Below are 23,027 nucleotides of genomic sequence, written 5' to 3'. Positions count from 1 at the left end.
AGTGAAGAAAATAATACTGAGGTCCTTTTACTAAGCCGCGTAAGAATCTACATGCGCCCAATGTGCGCCAAAATGGAGTTACCACCCGGCTACCAAGTGGCTCTTGCAGTAATTTCATTTTTGGTGCACGTCTGATACGCATGTCTGAAAAATATTTTTTATTTTTGGCTGCGCGTACCAGCCGGGCACCAAGTGGCATTTGACGTGTGTATGTCATTACCGCCCGGTTACCACATGAGTCTTTACTACTAGATCAATGGCTGGCAGTAAGGTCTCAGACCTGAAATGGACGTGCGGCAATTTTGATTTTGCCACACATCCATTTTCGGCAAAAATCTTCAAAAGGCCTTTTTTACAGGCACGCTGAAAAATGGATCGGTGCGCACCCAAAACCTGCGCTTACACTACTGCAAGCCATTTTTCAGCCTGTCTTTGTAAAATGACCCCTAAGTACTGGAAGTTATCACTCTCTACCACTATCAGTATTTTGATTTACTAATTTATTTATTGAAAATGTTTATTAACTGCTCTATCTTACAATTCTAGGCAATGTACAAAATAGAACATACATAAAATGCAAACCAAAATCCCCCCCCCCCAAATTGAGTCTATTATATTATTAAAGTAGACCAACCAGCAAAACAGTGGAAAGACTGTGCTACAGTCGGGAAGAGGTAATCAAAGCTCCTCCTGCCTTATTGGGAAGAGAGAATGGAGATAACTTCCAGAGACCTTTCTGCATATGGAGACTTGAGTTAGGGGTTGCTGGGCAGTGTTTCAGTATCAGGAGTTGGAATGCGTCTGGAATAGACTTCCTGAGTCAGTACGTCAAGCTCCATCTCTGGCCATCTTCAACTCCAGGCTAAAAGCCCACCTTTTTGAGGCTGCTTTTTACTCCTAACCCCTATTCAGTTGTTCAGTACCCATGTTTTATCATTTCCACCTTAGTAATTCCCTTATCCCTTATTTGTCCTGTTTGTCTTTCATGATTAGATTGTAAGCTCTAATCTAAGCAGAGACTGTCTCTTACATGTTTAGTCTAGTAGCACTATAGAAATGATAAGTAGTAGAAGTAGTGATGTAGTAGACTCCTTTGTGTATTGAAAATCTTTCTTAATCATGGGAGGAGATTTGAAGGCAGAAAGTTCATGTTATAGAACACTTATTTTTATAATGTATGGAGAGGGAAATTAGGCTTTGAGGTTAACCCTGGTTGGCCAGATTTACGCTTGATATTACAGTGGCCAGATTTTGCCAGCCAAGTTAGACAATTTGCACTGAAAATTACTACTACTACTACTTAGCATTTCTATAGCGCTGCCAGGGTTACGCAGCGCTGTACAAGTTTAAACATGGGGAAGGACAGTCCCTGCTCAAGAGAGCTTACAATCTAAAGGTAAAAACTATGTAGTCAGTGTAGGTATCAGGAATGGGAAGGTGGTTAGGCACCAAAAGCAAGGGAGAAGAGATGGGCCTTGAGTAAGGACTTGAAAATGGGCAGGGAGGGCACATGGCGTATGGGCTCAGGAAGTCTGTTCCAGGCATAAGGTGATGCTAGGCAGAAGGGGCGGAGTCTGGAGTTAGCGGTGGTGGAGAAGGGTACAGAAAGGAGTGATTTGTCCTGAGTTATTAGTTATTTATTATTATTAGTTATTAGTTATTTGTCCTGAGTTATTAGTGTTAAGCATCTCAATTTTCCACCCCATCTTAACCCCAACTCTAGAATGACCCAGAATTTGGCTAGCTAAAAAATCACCTAGTGAAGATTGGGAAGGTAAATTAAACTAAACTACAGACAACTTAAAAAGACTTTGATCTAACCAGTAAGTCATAACTTAGATAGCGGAGTCCCTTTGAACACTGAGACTTACAGGGGCTTTTTTGAAAGAACGTCCAAGTCAGAATTGGGACGACCTGCCATAACATCCAAAAAAATGTCCATCTTGCAGCTATTTTCGAGCAGGAAAAACATTGGGATTTCCTGTTCAAAAATATGTGAGAAGGACGTTCTTGTACTGAAAACATCCAAAATGAACAGCCATTTTCCAAAATGAAATGTCCAAAATATAAAGGCCAAAAAAACTGGAACAAAAACATCTGTCTGGCATCATTTGTACACCAGAAAATAACACAACAGAGCTCTCATAACAGCTACGTTTACTCAATACAAGCCTGAATTCACCAACCCTAAAGAGAAGGAAGGAAGGAAGGGAAAAAAGGCATTGCATAAGAAAGAAATCGGCCAGACTCAGTGGTCTATGTTTATATAAATTGCATTGAGAGACTCAGTGGCCCTGTGGTCTATGTTTATATAAATTGCATTGAGAGTCTCAGTGGCCCTGTGGCCTGTCTCTGCCATCATGGTCTATGTTTATATAAATTGCATTGAGAGACTCAGTGGCCCTGTGGCCTGCCTCTGCCATCATGGTCTATGTTTATATAAATTGCATTGAGAGACTCAGTGGCCCTGTGGCCTGTCTCTGCCATCATGGTCTATGTTTATATAATTTGCATTGAAAGACTCAGTGGCCCTGTGGCCTGTCTCTGCCATCATGGTCTATATTTATATAAATTGCATTGAGAGACTCGGTGGCCCTGTGGTCTGTCTCTGCCATCATGTTTATATAAATTGCATTGAGACACTCAGTGGCCCTGTGGCCTGTCTCTGCTATCATGGTCTATGTTTATATAAATTGCATTGAGACACTCAGTGGCCCTGTGGTCTATGTTTATATAAATTGCATTGAGAGACTCAGTGGCCCTGTGGCCTGTCTCTGCCATCATGGTCTATGTTTATATAAATTGCATTGAGAGACTCAGTGGCCCTGTGGCCTGTCTCTGCTATCATGGTCTATGTTTATATAAATTGCATTGAGAGTGGCCCTGTGGCCTGTCTCTGCCATCATGGTCTATGTTTATATAATTTGCATTGAAAGACTCAGTGGCCCTGTGGCCTGTCTATGCCATCATGTTTATATAAATTGCATTGAGAGACTCGGTGGCCCTGTGGCCTGTCTCTGCCATCATGGTCTATGTTTATATAAATTGCATTGAGAGTGGCCCTGTGGCCTGTCTCTGCCATCATGGTCTATGTTTATATAATTTGCATTGAAAGACTCAGTGGCCCTGTGGCCTGTCTCTGCCATCATGGTCTATGTTTATATAAATTGCATTGAGAGACTCGGTGGCCCTGTGGCCTGTCTCTGCCATCATGGTCTATGTTTATATAAATTGCATTGAATTTCCACTGGTTTTCATTATAATGTGATTTCATAAAAGCCAGTTTAAGCAATGTATTTGTTCAGTGCTTGGTTTGACATTGTGCTTGTGATGTTTCATCATGTCGTTTATCCATGGTATTTAGTTGGTCATTCAGTTGTAATATGAAAAGTTTTTTGCTAGAACATCCGCTCATCTTAAGAACATTTGTCTGTTTTTTAACAACAAATTTGCAGTGGAAATGTCATAATCTTGGAAAGTCCCTTAAAAGGAGTTCACTGCACACAAGATCATGACGAGTGGTGATGTCATTGCCAGAGTCTTGCGTGATCTGTGACTGTGGAAATCTGGCAGCAAAACAGTGAAACATTTGGTGCTTATTAGCGTGTAGGTGGGAATCCTAAGATTCCATATTCACAGCATCTGGCTTTCAGAAGGTGGCATTTGTATTTTGTGGTTACCAGAGCAAAAATATTCTTGTTTTAAATGCATTTTCCCTGAATACCACATGCTGAGGATTCTGTGCACAGAGCATCCTGGAGTTTGTAACATAGCAAATGCAAAATATTTTACTTATCTTGCTTTGAAATACCAGCTGCAGTGCTAATTATTAGCTATGGCTACAAAAGGTCAAAGTTTTCAGGATATTCAGAATATGCATGATACAGATTTTCATACAACATAGGTGATATACATGCAAATATATCTCATGCATATTTATAGGGTACATTCTGCATGTGGACCTCGTGGACTGGGAGTGAATATGACTGACCTGATGTGTGTCAGCAGATTATTGGGTCATGGTTGTCTCTCCTCAGTATCTGTCTATAATTATTAGATAATAAATAGAAATAAAATAAAACAAATGAAAGGAAAATAAGACAATACTTATTGTATAATAAGATCCATAATTAAAGTAGGTGTAATTTACTTCCAGGGATCATTTACATATAGAAGTCATTAGTGAAAAGCATAAATGAACTATTCACTCTATACTTTGAAAATCCTGCAGATCCCAGACATCTACTCAAACTTCCTCTTTGAAAATTCTCCCATGAAATCTATCCACACAAATGTTTACCTGATCATATGTACAGATGTCTTTTGCGAATAAAAATGCTTCATATTTCTAAAATACCAAACATATGTGTATAGTTGCAAACCTTATTCCAACCCAAAGCCTATCCCACCTCAAGGAACCAATAAAAATAGGCATGAAGTACAAACGAAAGGGAGGGAAACTATATAGAAGCCCCTACCCTGAAGTTCAGCAACTGTTTCACACATGGAAATGGGTCTGGGGAGCCGATAATAATCTATGGTGGATTTTTCCCAAGTCCATTTAGTAGCGGTCTATGGATTCCAGAGTTTAATTATGCGTTGGGTAGGAGAAAAATTTTCTTCACCCAATGCATAATTAAACTATGGAATTCGTTGCCGGAGAACGTAGTGAAGGTGGTTAGCTTGGCAGTTTAAAAAGGGGTTGGACGGTTTCCTAAAGGACAAGTCCATAGACCACTACTAAATGGACTTGGGAAAAATCCACAATTTCGGGAATAACATGTATAAAATGTTTGTACGTTTGGGTAGCTTGCCAGGTGCCTTTGACCTGGATTGGTTGCTGTCGGTGACAGGATGCTGGGCTCGATGGACCTTTGGTCTTTTCCCAGTATGGCATTACTTATGTACTTATAGTTAAAGCTAACCAGTTAAAGATACATGTTAACTGTAGGAAAGCAATCTTGAACTTGAGAGCATGGAATATTGGCACCTACGATGATGATTAAATAAAAACATTTCATTATGTAAAGGTTCCTTTAATACTTTGCATTAGTTAAGAGAAAATCTGGTTAAAGAAGTTCATTATTAAAAACTATTACATAGATTTGCAGTGTTCCTTTCTATAAAGGAATTAGAATAATCTTCCTCTATTTATTAGAATAATATCTAGTTACCTGTTTTCTTCCATACTGAAAATCTTTTCTTTGTACTAAGAATCGTACAACTAAATAATTTTATAGCTTACTTATATTTTATTGTATGTTCCTGGTTACGATTAGATTATTTTTATACCTGCCCTGAAACTAGCTAGAAGACCAACCTCACCTTCAGCATACTTCAAATCCCCTCCCTTTTGCCAAATTTGGACTCTAAGTCAGCTGCTTAAGTAGGCCACAGTTACTGCATGAGTTAAGCCTTCCAGGACATCAGCACTTCGCCTGGAAACAGCTTCAGCACTCCATCAGATCTGTCGAACAAATTTGATGGATCTTCATTTTGCCTTTAGCAGGCTCTATAGTCTGTAAATCCCTACATTAGGATAGGAGAAGAGAATGTGTGAGAGTGGAGAAAGTGTAGGAACATTTATTTATTTTATTTATGTATTAGGATTTATTTACTGCCTTTTTCAAGGAATTCACTCAAGGTGGTGTACAGTAAGAATAGATCAAACATGAGCAATAGGCAATTACAACATGAATTGGAAGTTACTCTTTCAGAATGAGAATTGAACACATTCTGAGCTGGAAGAGTCAGAATACCATGATCAGTGTCCATTACGCAACTGGTGTTCTTGATTGCATTTTGTGCTTTATGGACCTTGGTAAGTTGTGAAATTGGCCCATAATACATCAAATGCGCGCTGGACTTGTTTAAACAAGATAGGCAGCTGCGGCTTATGCTATTCTGTTGTGCCAACTTTCAATTGCTCCGAAACATTTGCAATTTTAAGATTATGGAAGAGCTGACCTATAAAAGTATCATGATAACATCTTTAAAGATGAATTACTGCAGTGAAAAAAGAAGAAGCTGCTATGGTAGACATTTTTAGCTTTAGGTACAAAACTGATCATATTTGGCCGAGCCGTTTGGGACTAGAAATGCAGATGTGGTGGAACGTTGTTCCAGAATGTCATAATCAGCTTGTTAAAGCCCAGCAAAAATAGAAATGCATAGATAAAATATTTTGCAAAAATGTAAATACGGTATTAGATGTGAAAAGAATTACATGAAGAATGTACAATTGGTTGATATTGTAGTTCATGCTAACGCTGTGGTTCTCAACCCAGTCCTCAGGACACACACAGCCAATCAGGTTTACAGGATACCCAAAAGGTATAGAAAAGGTGATTACGACAAAATGAGAAAAATGGTGAAAAAAAGACTGAAAGGAGCAGCTCGCAGAGTAAAAAACTTGCATCAGGCGTGGATGCTGTTTAAAAACACCATCCTGGAGGTTCAGGACAAATATATTCCACGTATTAGAAAAAAGGGAAAAAAGACTAAACGTCAGCCGGCGTGGCTAAACAGTAAGATAAAGGAAATCATTAGAGCCAAAAAACAATCCTTCAGAAAGTGGAGAAGAGAACCAACTGAAAGTAACAGGATAGATCATAAGGAATGCCAAGCCAAATGCAAAGCGGAGATAAGGAGGGCAAAAAAGGACTTTGAGAAGAAATTAGTGTTGGAAGCAAAAATACATAGTAAAAATTTTTTTAGATACATTAAAAGCAAGAAACCGGCCAAAGAGTCGGTTGGGCCGCTGGACGAAAATGGTGTTAAAGGGGCGATCAAGGAGGACAAAGCCGTAGCGGAGAAATTAAATGAATTCTTTGCTTCGGTCTTCACCGAGGAGGATTTGGGGGGGACACCGGTGCCGGAAAGAATATTTGAAGCGGGGGAGTCGGAGAAACTAAACAAATTCTCTGTAACCTTGGAGGATGTAATGGGTCAGTTCAGCAAGCTGAAGAGTAGTAAATCACCGGGACCTGATGGTATTCATCCCAGAGTATTAATAGAACTAAAAAATGAACTTGCGGAGCTACTGTTAGAAATATGCAATCTGTCCCTAAAATCGAGTGTAGTACCGGAAGACTGGAGGGTAGCCAATGTTACTCCGATTTTTAAGAAGGGTTCCAGAGGAGATCCGGGAAATTATAGACCGGTGAGTCTGACGTCGGTGCCGGGCAAGATGGTGGAGACTATTATTAAGAATAAAATTGCAGAGCATATACAAAAACATGGACTGATGAGACAAAGTCAGCACGGATTTAGTGAAGGGAAGTCTTGCCTCACCAATCTAATGCATTTTTTTGAGGGGGTAAGCAAACATGTGGACAATGGGGAGCCGGTTGATATTGTATATCTGGATTTTCAGAAGGCGTTTGACAAAGTGCCGCACGAAAGACTCCTGAAGAAATTGCAGAGTCATGGAATCGGAGGTAGGGTATTATTATGGATTAAGAACTGGTTGAAAGATAGGAAGCAGAGAGTAGGATTGCGTGGCCAGTATTCTCAGTGGAGGAGGGTAGTTAGTGGGGTCCCGCAGGGGTCTGTGCTGGGTCCGTTGCTTTTTAATGTATTTATAAATGACCTAGAGATGGGAATAACTAGTGAGGTAATTAAATTCGCCGATGACACAAAATTATTCAGGATCGTCAAGTCGCAGGAGGAATGTGAACGATTACAGGAGGACCTTGCGAGACTGGGAGAATGGGCGTGCAAGTGGCAGATGAAGTTCAATGTTGACAAGTGCAAAGTGATGCATGTGGGTAAGAGGAACCCGAATTATAGCTACGTCTTGCAAGGTTCCGCGTTAGGAGTTACGGATCAAGAAAGGGATCTGGGTGTCGTCGTCGATGATACGCTGAAACCTTCTGCTCAGTGTGCTGCTGCGGCTAGGAAAGCGAATAGAATGTTGGGTGTTATTAGGAAGGGTATGGAGTCCAGGTGTGCGGATGTTATAATGCCGTTGTATCGCTCCATGGTGCGACCGCACCTGGAGTATTGTGTTCAGTACTGGTCTCCGTATCTCAAAAAAGATATAGTAGAATTGGAAAAGGTACAGCGAAGGGCGACGAAAATGATAGTGGGGATGGGACGACTTTCCTATGAAGAGAGGCTGAGAAGGCTAGGGCTTTTCAGCTTGGAGAAGAGACGGCTGAGGGGAGATATGATAGAAGTGTATAAAATAATGAGTGGAATGGATCGGGTGGATGTGAAGCGACTGTTCACGCTATCCAAAAATACTAGGACTAGAGGGCATGAGTTGAAGCTACAGTGTGGTAAATTTAAAACGAATCGGAGAAAATTTTTCTTCACCCAACGTGTAATTAGACTCTGGAATTCGTTTCCGGAGAACGTGGTACGGGCGGTTAGCTTGACGGAGTTTAAAAAGGGGTTAGATAGATTCCTAAAGGACAAGTCCATAGACCGCTATTAAATGGACTTGGAAAAATTCCGCATTTTTAGGTATAACTTGTCTGGAATGTTTTTACGTTTGGGGAGCGTGCCAGGTGCCCTTGACCTGGATTGGCCACTGTCGGTGACAGGATGCTGGGCTAGATGGACCTTTGGTCTTTCCCAGTATGGCACTACTTATGTACTTATGTACTTATGTACTTATACATCAGATTAATGTGCATTTGCTACCTCCACTGTATGCAAATCTCTTTCGGGCATATTCATTATGGGCAGTGCATTTTTTCTAGCAAAAAAGGTGCCGGTACTCAAATGCCTGGCCACCCTTCGGGGGTGGGGTGATCACTGAGAGACCCACCCCACAATTAGGCCCCCTGCAACTAGTCACAGAATCTATGACAAGGCCGAATTGGTGTGTAGAGCCTGAGCTCTTTCATTAGAACTTGGGGTCCATGGGTCAATTTTAACAGACAATGGAAAAGGTGCCGGTACTCAGTACCCCCAAGTACCCCCTTAAAAAAAGCCCTGATTATGGGTATCCTGAAGATCAGACTGGCTGAATTGTGTCCTGAGAACTGGGTTGACAGCACCTATACTAATATTAAATGAAGAAACTTGGACACAGACATTCCCTCCCTTTTAAACAGATACTTCTTAAGTATGGTTAAGTCTCAAAGACAAAATTTTAAAATAATGACCCTATCAGTGGTTCCTAAACCTGGCCATGGAGGCAGCCAGTCAGGTTTTTAAGATATCCACAATGAATATTCATGAGAAAGATTTGCTTGCGCTGCCTCCTTGGTATGCAAATCTCTGTCATGAATACTCATTGTGGATAATCTGAAAATCTGACTGGCTGGGGTGCCTCCAGGACCAGGTTTGGCAACCGCTGCACTATGATAACCAATTGTAAAATAACAAATTGAAAAAAAGAAATGGAGGACAATTCTATAACTTAGTGCCTACACTTTCACGCCACTTCCACACATCAGTGGAGCCAAAATTGGGAGTTACATGTGTTTAAGTGCTCTAGGCTCTGATATATAAGGTTGCACTTAAGTGCACTAAGCTCTATTTTGTAAGGTTGCACTTTAAGGCTCTAGGCTCTCTTATATAAGGTTGTGTTTAAGTGCTCTAGGTGTTATTATTAAGTTATACTAGAGAATGACACAGGAACAGGGACAGAGCCCATGGGGATGAGGCAGACACAGAGCCTAAGGGGGCGGGGATAGGGACAGATCCCTGGGAATGTGGACAAATTTTGTCCCCATGTCATTTTCTACTTGTTAATGAACTGGAACGTTATTTATGTTTGAGTGATGCGGATGATGATATTTTGATTTTTTTTTTGGACAAACAAGCAAACATGTTGGCCACAACTAGCAAAATTTGCATGTCCTGCATACATGTCCGACCTAATTGACCTGCCACCCAGAAACGCTAAAAGATCGTCTCGAACCTTCCACAATCTCCATTTCCCTAAGTGCAAAGGCATAAAATACAAAGTACTGCACGGATCGACTTTCACATATATGAGCGCACAATTCTGGAATACACTACCACGCAGCCTGAAAACGACCTACGAACTGACCGACTTCCGCAAACTACTAAAGACTTATCTCTTCGAGAAAATCTACGGCAAGGATCAAAACACATGAAGCCCATACAATCTCATAGACACGCGCCAATACACTCTCTGAAATCTCTTCTCCCGCACTCTCACCACTCCTAAACCCTACCCACAGATAAAATTGTCAGACCTCCCTGTTCCCTCGATACTGCTCTGTCCCCCTCTCAACTCACCACTGTTATATTCCACTGTTCCATCCCCTAATAATATCCTACATTTACTCTGTCTTATATAACTCTTCACATTGTAACCCATTATTGCACTGCAACCGATTGTACTTCCATTATTTACAATGTATTGTAAGCCACACTGAGCCCGCAAATAGGTGGGAAAAATGTGGGATACAAATGCAAATAAATAAAATAAATGTTGGATCCTGTACATTCCTGCTACCAGCATATCTGCTAAGAAGACATCTTCCAGTGCATGAAGGACTGTGGAAGACAGGAGAGCTAGACTGAATCCTGAGATTGTTGATGACTTACTCATCCACAGATTAAAAAATCATAACAGTGCTTCATAGGGCCTATTTCTCCCCCCGCTAGAACGTACAGAACGGGTTGTATTTTGTACCCCTGGCCCATTTAACAGGGTGGATTAGGATTCTTTGGGGTGGTAGAATTCAGCTATTGTTGGGATTGGTAGTGGTGGTGGGAGGGTTATTATAGTTCCTCGTTGTTGTTATTGCTTTCTATTTGTGATTTATAAACAACAGTTGCACAGCATATTGTTCCTTTTTATACTTTAATGAAAAGATTCAAATATAAAATCATAAGCATTCAAGGCTTCTGCAGATGAGGACAGAACCCACAGGAATGGAGTAGGGACAGGGACAGAACCTGCGAGGACAGGTTGGGGTTGGAGACAGGTGTCGGCGGTGAAGGGACAGGGACGAAGACGGAATCCGCGGGGACGGGAACAAATTTTGTCCCCAAGTCATTCTCTATGTTGCACTTCAGTGGCCTAGACTCTATTATATAAGGTTGTACTTTAGTCCTCTAGGTGCTATTATATAAGATTGCACTTAACTACTCTAGGCTCTTATATATGGTTGTGTTTAAGTGCACTAGGCTCTATTATATAAGGTTGCACATATGTGCTCTATACTCTCACATAATGTTATACTTTAGTGCTCTAGTGCTATTATATAAGGTTGCACTTAAGTGCTTTAAGCCATGTAATATAAGTTTGCACTTTAGTGTTCTAGGTGCTATTATATAAGGTTACATTTAAGTGCTCTAAGCTCTATTATATACAAGGCTGCACTTAAGTGCTCCAAACTGTATTATACAATGTTGTACTTTAGTGCTCTAGTGCTATTATATAAGGTTGTACTTAAGTGCTCTAAGCTATGTTTGCTCTTTAGTGTTTGGATAAGTTCCTGGAGGAAAAGTTCATAGGCTGCTATTGAGACAGACATGAGGGAAGCCACTGCTTGCCCTGGAATCAGTAACATGGAATCGACGTTCGATTATGCCCCTCCACATGGGTCTAAAGTTAGTTGACTTACTTATTCATTTACCCCCGGAGTGGAGTAGCCTAGTGGTTAGTACAGTGGACTTTGATTCTGGGGAACAGAGTTCAATTCCTACTGCAGCTCCTTGTGACTCTGGGCAAGTCACTTAACCCTCCATTGCCCCTGGTACAAAATAAGTACCTGAATGTATGTAAACCGCTTTGAATGTAGTTGCAAAAACCTCAGAAAGGCAGTATATCAAGTCCCATTTCCCTTTCCCCTTCCCTATAGCATGACTTACTTTCCAGCTTATTTTCAAAGGAGATCGCCGGCCATCTTCTGACACAAATTGGGATATGGCCGGCGATCTCCTGAACCCGGCCAAATCGGTATAATGGAAAGCCGATTTTGGCCGGCGCCAACTGCTTTCCATCGCGGAGCCAGCCAAACTTCAAGGCAGGGTACAGAAGGCGGGTCGTGAGCGTGGTTATGAGATGGCCGGCTTCGCCCAATAATGGAAAAGAGATGGCCGGCTCTGACGAGCATTTCGCCGGCTTCACTAGGTCCATTTATTTTTAGGACCAAGTCTCAAAAAGTGCCCCAATTGACCAGATAACCACCAAAGGGAATCGGGGATCCCCTCCCCTTACTCCCCCAGTGGTCACCAACCCCCTCCCACCCAAAAAAAAAAAAAATAAATAAAAAATTTTGCCAGCCTCTATGCCAGCCTCAAATGTCATACCCATCTCCTTATAGAGATGAACTAAACTTCTAAAAGGGGCAGAGGTCTCTTCACTAATCAATCTTACTTCATATAACTCTAGAAAACCAGTTAAGGTAAGCAAAAAACAATTAGTTCTGAGGAGGAAAATGCCTCGAGAAGCACCTCTTCTACTCACTTGCAAAAGGAGGGCTAGGCCTTCTTCATCATCGGCTAAAAACCTCCTAGTCTGTATGACTTGTTTAGATTCTTCTACTCAACTCTTCCTTCTCGAATTTACGTTAGCTTTATGTAAATGTACTTAGCTTAAAGACGTGTGTTGTCCTTCCGTCTTTCACTGTTGCTATGACCGTGGTCAACTTTGGCCCCCGTTTCACCTCTGCTGCTTCAGAACCTCCGGTCACATTTTCTGTCAAAAAGAAGAGAGAGCACTAAAATTGTGCACCTAATGCTCAACTCATAGGTAACACAAACAAAAGCTTACATTCCGTTCACTCTGTTGACAGATGCATAAAGGGCAACAACAAACAAAACATGGCTGCTTTTTCCTCTTGCTATGACGTCAGACGCTGTCATTTGGACCCAATCAGAACTCTTCTAGATCGGCACTTCTTATCTGTGCTCTTTTGGTCACCCCTGGGAACATAGTAATGGCCTGTCCACAGAAATAAATTTGTCTTTTCGAAAAATATGCTGCACTTTATGCTTTTTGGACTGAAAAAGAATTATCCAAGTCGTTTGCTTACTTATCAATTCCTACAGTGACTCAAGAAATTTAGAAATATCTAAACTATCACCAGGAACATGTGACCTGGATTGGTCACTGTTGGAAACAAGATGCCCTGATGCAGATAACTTGATCTAAGCTGTAGTAAACAACCCCCTTAGCTTCTTATATTCTTAATATTGTATGCAATTGTTTTGATTGCGGAATATGACGCCAAATAAAGATCTGTAATCTTTTAACCACTTACCACTTAAGTGAGAATTTGAAAGTGAAGATTTGTTCAGTTGAATTTTGGTTTCTCCCTCCCTTCCTCACAACTATGGATTGTCTGTCCTCATCTCAGGCTTTCTTGCATTCATTACCATTTTGTCTCCATCAGGACCTCTACTGGGAGACCATGAAGCATCAGTTACTCTTTCTGTGGAGAAATATTTCCTGATATTACTCCTAAATTGAACTCCTTCACCCTTTATTTTAAATTAACTCCTCTTAAAAACAGTATGCTTCTTGTAAATCTTTTGAAATATATAAATGTATTAATCATATCCCCCATCTCTTCCCACCATTAATCAAAGTATTTGTCAGAGTTTGTTTATTTATTTATTTATTTATTTATTATGATTTATTTACCGCCTTTTTGAAGGAATTTACTCAAGGTGGTGTAGAGTAAGGATAGATCAAACATGAGCAATAGGCAATTACATCAGTAAAAATATTCAAATAACAGTACAAAGTACAGAATAATATACTACTTACAATGTCAATACAATACAATAGAACATTTTAATTGATAGTGAAGGGTAAAGCAAAGGTGGAACATATGGATAGGTAAGAGAGTAAGAAGAGAGTTGTAGATCAAAAATAATATGATTAAACATGGTTTGCATTAGAAACAAAGTATAGTTATACAGAACAAAAATTTTAGAGTGAAAACTAATTTTCAATATTTTCTTTCACAACTTGGATGCTCTTATGCTGTAATGATTGTCATTTTAAAACTAGCTTTTTGCCTTCGAGCTATCGAGGTAAAGATTTGAGAGAAAATTACTGCCGGAATCCACGAGGGGAAGAAGGAGGTCCTTGGTGCTTCACTACCAGTCCAGAGGTCCGCCATGACGCCTGTGATATCCCTCTCTGCTCAGAAGGTACTTTTCCACAATCAGCTAGGAACAGGGTGCTTATAGTTACTGGGCTTAGTTACATTTTAAGCTTTGGAAATTGAAAAGTGCCATTGTGATAAGATATGTGAAGTTGGAGCCTGTAATGTAACAAGATACATAGGAGTTAATATTCAGCCCACGATAAGTCAGCGTTTTTTAAGACATTGACAGCCGAGGGCTGAAGTAAACCCATAGATTCAATGATAGACCGTGTCCAGACGCCGGCATTGAACATCTGGGACAGTGCTGAAACCCTAAAGTTACATGGACACATGTCAATATGCAGATGGGTGCCCAGATAGCTCAGTAGATTAAATTAGGACATCTGGGGCCCTTTTACAAAGCATTGGGACACAGACTTACTGCACACCAAATTGGAACTACCCCCACTCCGATGCGGACGGTGGTAGTTCCTCCTAGAACGTGTGTTTTATAGCATGGCACTAACCCAGCAGTAATCGGGCATCATCGGGCACTGCCCAATTACTGTCTGGTTATTGTGGGCCCTTTTTTTAGGGGCTTTTTACCTGCTACCGCAGGACACTTTTTCCTGCAGCTTAGAAAAAAGATCCCCTAATTAGCAGACTGAATATTGCTGCCCTGATTTCACCCCCAGACGGTGTTGCAGCAGTCAGAGGAGATATTCGGTGGACCTGCCTGATTAAACGCCATGAACAATCCTCTCCCAGCCTGCTCAGCCTGGTTTAACTGGGCAGAAACCTCTCCTGCCTGGTTAAACTCTTTTGCATATCGGGCCTCTAGTAATTAAGAATACTTTCTATTATTCCAGCAAAAGAATCTCTAAGACATATTCAAACAGATTTATGTTCATTTAAGGCAGCAGGTTTTTTTGTTTGTTTTTTTTACAGGACCAAAATATCTAGTAGAATTTTACACTATGTAATAGGGATATCCAGGAAAATGTTTCAATTTTTTTCAGTTTACTTTTAAGTATAGTGTGTTTCATTCCACTTTAGTGCACTCAATTTCATTTTGTCACATGCTAGTGTACACCGTGTTAAATGCTAAATCACGCTTAGGGGTGAATTCTATATATGGTGATGAAAAAGCTCTACTCTATAAGCTATGCTTAAAGTTAGGTGAGGTTTATAAAATAGTGCTTCCACCTGTGGATCACGCATAACTTTTTTTTTGTAACTTCTCTTTTATTAATTTTTAACAATCATATACATTTATGAGTGATAATACACTAAAACAGAATCTTTCAACAAAGAAATGATACATTCAAAAACTCAATAATGTGTTACCTATCGTCCACAAAAGTAGGAAACTGATCCAAGGAAAAGGAAAAATCTTTATACTTAAATTAAGCAAATTTCACCAATAATAAATCAAACGAGCTGCTTAATTCCTGATTGGTTAACTCCAATCTGCCATACAGTGTTACATATGTGACTAAACTTGTACATTGACTTCTTCTCTGCTCTTGTTCCTCCAACTGATTTGGGTCAAAAAATTGATATTGTTTGGATTGAAATTTTATTCTACATATACAGGGATATCTCAGAAGGAAATCTGCACCAATTGCTATCACCCTTGGTCGTAATAATAAAAACCACGCATAACTTTAAGTGCAGCCATTGGCACCAACTGAGACATGTAATGTACGCGTCTAAATCGGGCACATATATATCCCCCATATTAACAAGGGACGTAAATGTATTTATTTCATTTTACAGCTTTTATATCCCACAATTTCCCACCACTGGCAGGTGGCTTACAACATTTATTACAAATACTGGAGTGCAATGCTAGGAATGCTCCCATTCCGCCCGTGACCCTCCCATTTAGACACCTCTTTTTTTATACTTACACCTTAGACTTACTACTGAAAAAAAAAGTGTGAGCAAAAAATCCAAACAATAAATTTATGCACATAAATTCCAATTAAATCTAGTGCCATTTCTTGGCACAATTTTTGGTGACATTCATAAAATTAGGGGTTAACATAGGAAGAAAAGGCCCTGCCACCGCTAAATGTTTTGCCTTTTAGCACATGCTAATTGCATGGAACTGCTAACTAGCTGACACATTCACACTAGGTGCGGTTAATATGGGAGCAGCTTCTAAATAGGGGGCAGTAGGTTCTCCCTCATGAAAGCTTTCGTAAGTCCTGCAGGCTAATGGGAAAATGATCATGGGAGCTGTAAATATAAAAAAGAGGAAACCTTTTGGGGGGATGTGGTAAAAATGGGCTTAGTGTGAAGGCAAGTCCTGTATTAGAGGAAGGGAAATGGGACTTGATATACCCTCTTTCTGAGGTTTTCTTTTTTGCAACTACATTCAAAGCGGTTTACAAATATTCAGGTACTTATTTTTGTACCAGGATGTGCGAAGCCCAGATTTTGCTACAGCTTAGTAAAAGAGCCCTTAAATTTCCCCATGTTAGCATTAAACTATAATGAAATGCACATCCTTACTACACAAGAGCATAATCGTACAGTAGATATTAGTAGATTTTAAAAAAAACACATAAAGAACTTAGTTTACAGAGCTGTTCCTGTTAATGATGTAATAATTTGGTCGTCATCCTTTCCCAGCAGTCATAGCCACATAGTAATATGGTAGACAACAGCAGATAAACAATTGAATGGTCTATCCATTCTGCCCAACAGTCACACTCATTATCAATTCATGGTTAAACCAATAAAGAATGTGGTATAAAATACATGTACTTGATCTTGATGTTTCTTTGCTATTTTCTGGACCTCAAACTGACTTTTCAGCCATTAGCTAGATATCGTGCCATGGCTGCTCAAAGACCCACAACCTCACCCCAGTTCTAATGAGAGCATTACACACTCTGCCATTGGCCACTCAGTGCTACCTGATCATGCCTCCATACCTTAACAGTTTGATGAAGCCGTACCAATATTACAAACACAGTGTGACAGCAGAAATTAAATCCAGGTGGCATCTACAATTTTAGAAATGGAGAACAGCCCTTGGGAAGAATTTATTCATGTACTGGGTATATTGTCAAGAGCAGGGCAAGTCTATAGGTCTTCAGCCCTTTTGCTTTCAGGCAGCTTGAATACACCTTGAATACTGTTAATTCCATCTGTTGCCCCACTACCTGTCCTGCAGTTTCAATACTGTGATTTCCATCAAGGTACCTACAGTTTGCTGTAGTGTTGTGCATACGAGAGAGGCATTTGAGGAAGTAGCTTCACCCACTTTGCTGACAGACATAGGGAAGCAACTGCTTGCCCTGGGATTGGTAGCAAGGAGTGTTGCCACAATTTGGGTTTCTGTCAGGTACTTGTGACCTGGCTTGGCCAGTGTTGGAACAAGGATACTGGGCTAGATGGACCATTGGTCTGACCCTGTATGACTACTCTTATGACATCATCTTTGGGCATCATAAAAACCCACCCAGTCTGAGGCACACCTCTTCAGGCACGCTGCTGAAGGGGCATGCCTCAGGGGCCTGTTCTACCCCTTAGTGTGTCCTTTGTGAGCACTCAATGTGTAATTAAACTCTGGAATTCGTTGCCAGAGAATGTGCTAAAGGCGGTTAGCTTAGCAGAGTTTAAAAAATGTTTGGACTGCTTCCTAAAGAAAAAGTCCATAGACCATTATTAAATGGAGAAAATCCACTATTTCTGGGATAAGCAGTATAGAATGTTTTGTACTTTTTTGGGATCTTGCCAGGTATTTGTGACCTGGATTGGCCATTGTTGGAAACAGGATGCTGGGCTTGATGGACCTTTGGTCTTTCCTAGTATGGCAAAACTTATGTACTTATGTACCTTGTGGATATTACTGTGACTGTGATGCAAATATTTTTACTTTTAGTAATGAGAAATAGAGAGGTGTGCTGTTAATATTGTAAGGTTTTATGAGAGGTGAAAGAAGTTTTCATTTAGATTATTGTTTTGTTTGATTTTATTATTATTATTATGGAAATAGAAGTAGGTACTGAGAGTCACTGGGGCCATTGGCCAAGAATAGTTTGTAAGCCATGTAGGCTAAATTTGTCCAATCTGGTTGAGGGCCCATTAGTCAAACAATATCACAGTTATAGTAGAATGTGGGAGTTATGGTTCAGAATTCCTTTTATGCAGAGTACTGTTCATTCTAGATTTTCAGTTCATATACCACTTTACATTGATTCCAGTCATAAATCTGATCTTCCTATGCCATGTTCCTTGGTTGATGCTAGATCTATGGGAAAAAAGTTAATGTTAATAAGGGAACTAGTTGATTACTTTCAATTGAGTTTGGCATGTATAACAGAAACCTGGTTCTCAACTACTGAGGGTTCTAGATTACATGCTATTTGTCATCTAGGATATAAATTAATTTACTGTTCTAGGAAGGGGTAATGGCATTTTCTATGGATTGGCTTACAGCTAAAGATGGAGAAAGTTATTCTGGTAAGGATTTAGGACAAATGTGGGCAACCTCAGACCTTGAGGGCCGCAACCCAGTCAGATTTTCAGAATTTCCCCAATGAATATCCGTGAGATCTATTTGCATGCACTGCCTGCATTGTATGATCTCACGGATATTCATTGAGAAAATACTGAAAACTCAACTTGGTCAGATCGTTATAAGATAGATTTTGTTTTATCACTCGCAGAACAGACAGGGAGAGCATCAGTAAAAAGCAATGGTAGATGGTCTAGAAGAAAAGTTAATGTTAAGCTTTTCAAAGCTTATGTTGGAGCTTTGTTTCAAGATGTTGACTATTCAGATGTAGAAAGGGTGGTGCTATATAGTGGAATGAGCAGTTTGTTTATATTATGAATTCAATTGTTCCTCTAAGATGGAGTCAGGAACGAACTTATCCTTCACCATGGTTCACTAAAGTTCTTGATAAACATGATTGTAGAAAGCTAGACTGAGCAAGGCTTAAATCATGATCACCTTTAGATAAATAAGAATGAAGAGACTTTACTATACATGGTTAGAAAGGGAAATTTGAGCTTCAAAAAATGTTATAATTCTACACAAACTGATTCCTTAGAAAATAATGCAACACATACTATGTTGTCAATCTTAAATTCTTTAACTATGCTACCTATGGTTATTGAATCTGAGAAAGGCCTATCAGCTTCTGAGTTGGCAGAAGTTTTTTGCACAAAGAGGATTTCTATCAAGAATCAATTTCGTAATTTTGGGATGAATTTATGCTAATTACCCAGCTGAACTAAAGAAATTAGTATCTAAATATGGTCATAGAAATAGTTTATTCTATCCCTGTCCCACTTATTTGATGAAAGATTTTCCGACTTTTATGGTTAATTTCATTTGTGAATCTGGCTTTGAAAGAAAGTACCTTTTTCTGATGTCTTTAGGACCTATATTGCCTTCTCCTATTTTTGAAGATGAGAGAAAAGACACAAAGCTATGTTCAAATTATAGGCCGGTAGCTAATATTCCATTTCTAGCTAAGTTACTGGAGGTTGTTGTTTCTATTCAATTACGAGATTACTTGTGGAAATTTAATATCTTGGACCCTATACAATCAGACTTGAGAAAAAAAATCATACTGTGGAAAGTTCATTACTTGCTCTACTAATTCAGCTAGATTTATAATCTGTATTTAGATTCCCTTTTACAAAGTGCTGCCACTTTACCATGCGTCATTTCAGCACTACTTCGTGGCACAGCTGACTCCGTATTCTATTAAGGGAGAAGGAGACACTTCTTTAGTGTGAGAATTCTGCTGCTCGCTGTGAGTATTTTGTGCTTCCACATTTGTCTTTTGAACGTTGATGTCCTTTTTTACCGTTCTTAGGCTGATCTGTTTTCTTTGCGGCTTTGGTTGCTAACTATTAGGTGTTTGTGACCTTTGGGACCCTAATAGGTATGTGTCCCTTTTACTGTTTTAATAATTATTTGACATTTTAACTTACAAAGTTGACTTTGAGTATTATTTAGATATCATTTGGATTTTAATGTTCAGATTTTAATGATTTCATTAACATAATCTTTGTGCCTTTGAATTCATAAGAGTTGAGAGTGTGTGCATTTTAATATTATTAATTTCAATTATATATGTCCTAATATATTTGAATGATATTAGTTAGTAGTGTGTCTCCATTATCTTTAGTATATATGTTAAATGTAATGTTGAGAAAGTATTTCATTTTATTTAAATTTCTCATTATTCATTTTTAATGTTTTTATGTTTCACCACACAGTTGTTAACCCCGAACACAGTCTCTAGAGAGGTGAAATGTGGCCACATCAGGTTGTGTTTTAAAGTGGCAAGAATAAAAGCCTTTTTAACTTTTAAAGACATGTGTTCTGCTTTTGTGAACTGTAAGACTCTGATGAGACCACATTTGGAATATTGTGTACAATCCTGGAGACGGCACCTTCAAAAAGATATAAACAGGATAGAGTCAGTCCAGAGTTGGTTACATAAGAACATAACAGTAGCCACACTGGATCAGACCAATGGTCCATCTAGCCCAGTATCCTATTTTCCAAACAGTGGCCAAGCCAAGTCACAAGTACCTGGCAGAAACTCAAATTGTGGCAACACTCCATACTACAAAACCCAGTGGTCTTCGTCATAAAGCGTATGGGGAGGAACTTAAAAATCTCAATGTGTATACTTTTGTAAGGAAGGCAGGAGATGAGAGTTATGATAGAGACATTTAAATACCTATGAGGTATAAATGTACAGAAGGCAAGTCTCTTTCAATTGAAAGGAAGCTCTGGAATGAAGGGATATAGGATGAGGGTGAAAGGGATTAGACTCAGTGGTGGTGAATTTGTGGAATGGCCTCCCAGTGGAAGTGGTGGAGATGAAAACAGTATCTGAATTCAAGAGAGCTTGGGACAAGTAGATAGGATTTTTAAGGGAGTGATAAGGAGAGTAGATGGCATGGATGCTCAGACTGGATAGGCCATATGCATGAGGCATATTTTCAAAGCACTTTGGGAGGCTAAGTTCCATAGGTTTCTATGGAACTTTGGGAGGCTAAGTGCTTTAAAAATGAGCCCCTTCAAGTTGGTCTTTATCTGCCTACATTTTTCTCTGTTTCTATGTTTTCCTATTAGAGAATAGTTTGTAGGCACCCTCCTGGTATCATATGAATGTGTAGAATAGCATTGCGTAAAGGGGTGTCAGAATGTGCAGTCATGTTTGAGGATATACACGTGTTTTTGGACATTGTGGTAACCGGCATATTGGAAACCACATGTAAGTGGAATCATTTTGCATTGTGTAAATTTTAAGGGGTTTTGACGTTAGCATCTGAACTTAGTACAAAAACAGTGCTGGGCAGACTTCTATGGTCTGGGACCTGAGAATGGCAAGGACAAATCAAAGTCGGGTATAAAGTATCACATACCATGTAAATGAGTTTATCATGTTGGATGGACTGTACAGGTCTTTATCTGCCATCATTTACTATGTTACTCTTTGGGGTTCTACATGGAATGTTGCTTCTAATTGGGATTCCGGAATCTTGTAACTCATTAGGATTCCAGAATCTTCAGAACTTTTAGTACAAGAACAGTGCTGGGCAGACTTCTACGGTCTATGCCCTGATCGTGACTGAATAGATATGGATGGGCTGGAGTCTAAATTTTAAGGGGTTTTGACGTTAGCTTCAGAACTTAGTACAAGAACAGTGCTGGACAGACTTCTACGGTCTATGCCCTGATCGTGACTGAATAGATATGGATGGGCTGGAGTCTAAATTTTAAGGGGTTTTGACGTTAGCTTCAGAACTTTTAGTACAGGAACAGTGCTGGGCAGATTTCTACGTTCTGTGCCCTGAGAAAGGAAGGGACAAATCAAACTCGGGTATAAAGTATCACATTCCATGTAAAATGAGTTTATCTTGTTGGGCAAACTGGATGGACCATACAGGTCTTTATCTGCCATCATTTACTATGTTATTAATATGTTACTCTTTGGGGTTCTACATGGAATGTTGCTACTAATTGGGATTCCAGAATCTTGTAACTCTTTAGGATTCCAGAATCTTCAGAACTTTTAGGACAAGAACAGTACTGGACAGACTTCTATGGTCTGTGCCCTGAGAAAGGCAAGGACAAATCAAGCTCGGGTATACATATAAAGTATCACATACCATGTAAATGAGTTTATCTTGTTGGGCAGACTGGATGGACCATTCAGGTCTTTATCTGCCTTCACTTACTATGTTACTATGGTCCTCCTGTCTTCCCATGGTTCAGATTGCTCTGTGAAGTCATGATGACATGTTTCAGATACCATGTTACACAGTGGCCTCTAGGGAACCCTATTTACAAGCCCTACCATGGCAACCTGGATAGAGATAAACTTTCAAATACAAGGATTAAGCTCCTGGAATGATGCTCTGCCATCCTGGGTGGGATTGCTTCACAAGAATACACTGTCATGGTGTTGCTGGCTAATACAAATTGTTGTTACTGAGGTTGTATGGACTCAGGCACAGAAATCTGTGATCCAGTTCACAAGGTTATAACAAGCACAGGTGAGGCTGCAACCCCCTCTCCCTCACCCAGAAAACATGCCACAATTATCACTGTTTATATCTGCAATAATCCTGACATTTTCCAAATTAATCTACATCCCATTTATACAAGATTTAAAGGAAATATCCAACGACATCAACCAAAGCCTACACATCATGCACACATGGGCTGATGCATTTCAGCTGAAACTCAATGCAGAAAAAACACAATGCCTAATACTCACCTCACAACACAACATGAACAAATTCACCACCATTAACACACAAAAATTGAACCTTCCAATTTTGGACACCCTAAAAATTCTTGGAGTTACCGTTGATCGACACCTAACACTTGAGAGTCACGCGAAAAACACAACCAAGAAGATGTTCCACTCAATGTGGAAATTAAAAAGACTAAGACCTTTCTTCCCAAGAACCGTCTTCCGCAACCTGGTACAATCAATG

The 23,027-nt window shown here is 39.8% G+C and overlaps 1 protein-coding gene across 2 annotated transcripts in view; it reads left to right on the top strand.

Annotated features, from left to right (window-relative positions):
• HGF (hepatocyte growth factor) overlaps positions 1–23,027 on the top strand; it is a 116,577-nt gene that overhangs the window by 27,448 nt on the left and 66,102 nt on the right. The window contains exon 5 of one of the 2 annotated variants that reach the window (XM_030217049.1): positions 13,970–14,097. In XM_030217049.1, coding sequence (XP_030072909.1) covers positions 13,970–14,097 — 128 coding nt within the window. Of the gene's footprint in view, positions 1–13,954; positions 14,098–23,027 lie in introns of both variants that reach the window. The other variant, XM_030217048.1, reaches the window with a different exon arrangement.

Source organism: Microcaecilia unicolor, chromosome 10, assembly GCF_901765095.1.
Source record: "Microcaecilia unicolor chromosome 10, aMicUni1.1, whole genome shotgun sequence".
NCBI lineage: Eukaryota > Metazoa > Chordata > Amphibia > Gymnophiona > Siphonopidae > Microcaecilia > Microcaecilia unicolor.
Note: the sequence above shows the minus strand (reverse complement) of the source record. Positions and strands in the feature narration are given on the sequence as shown.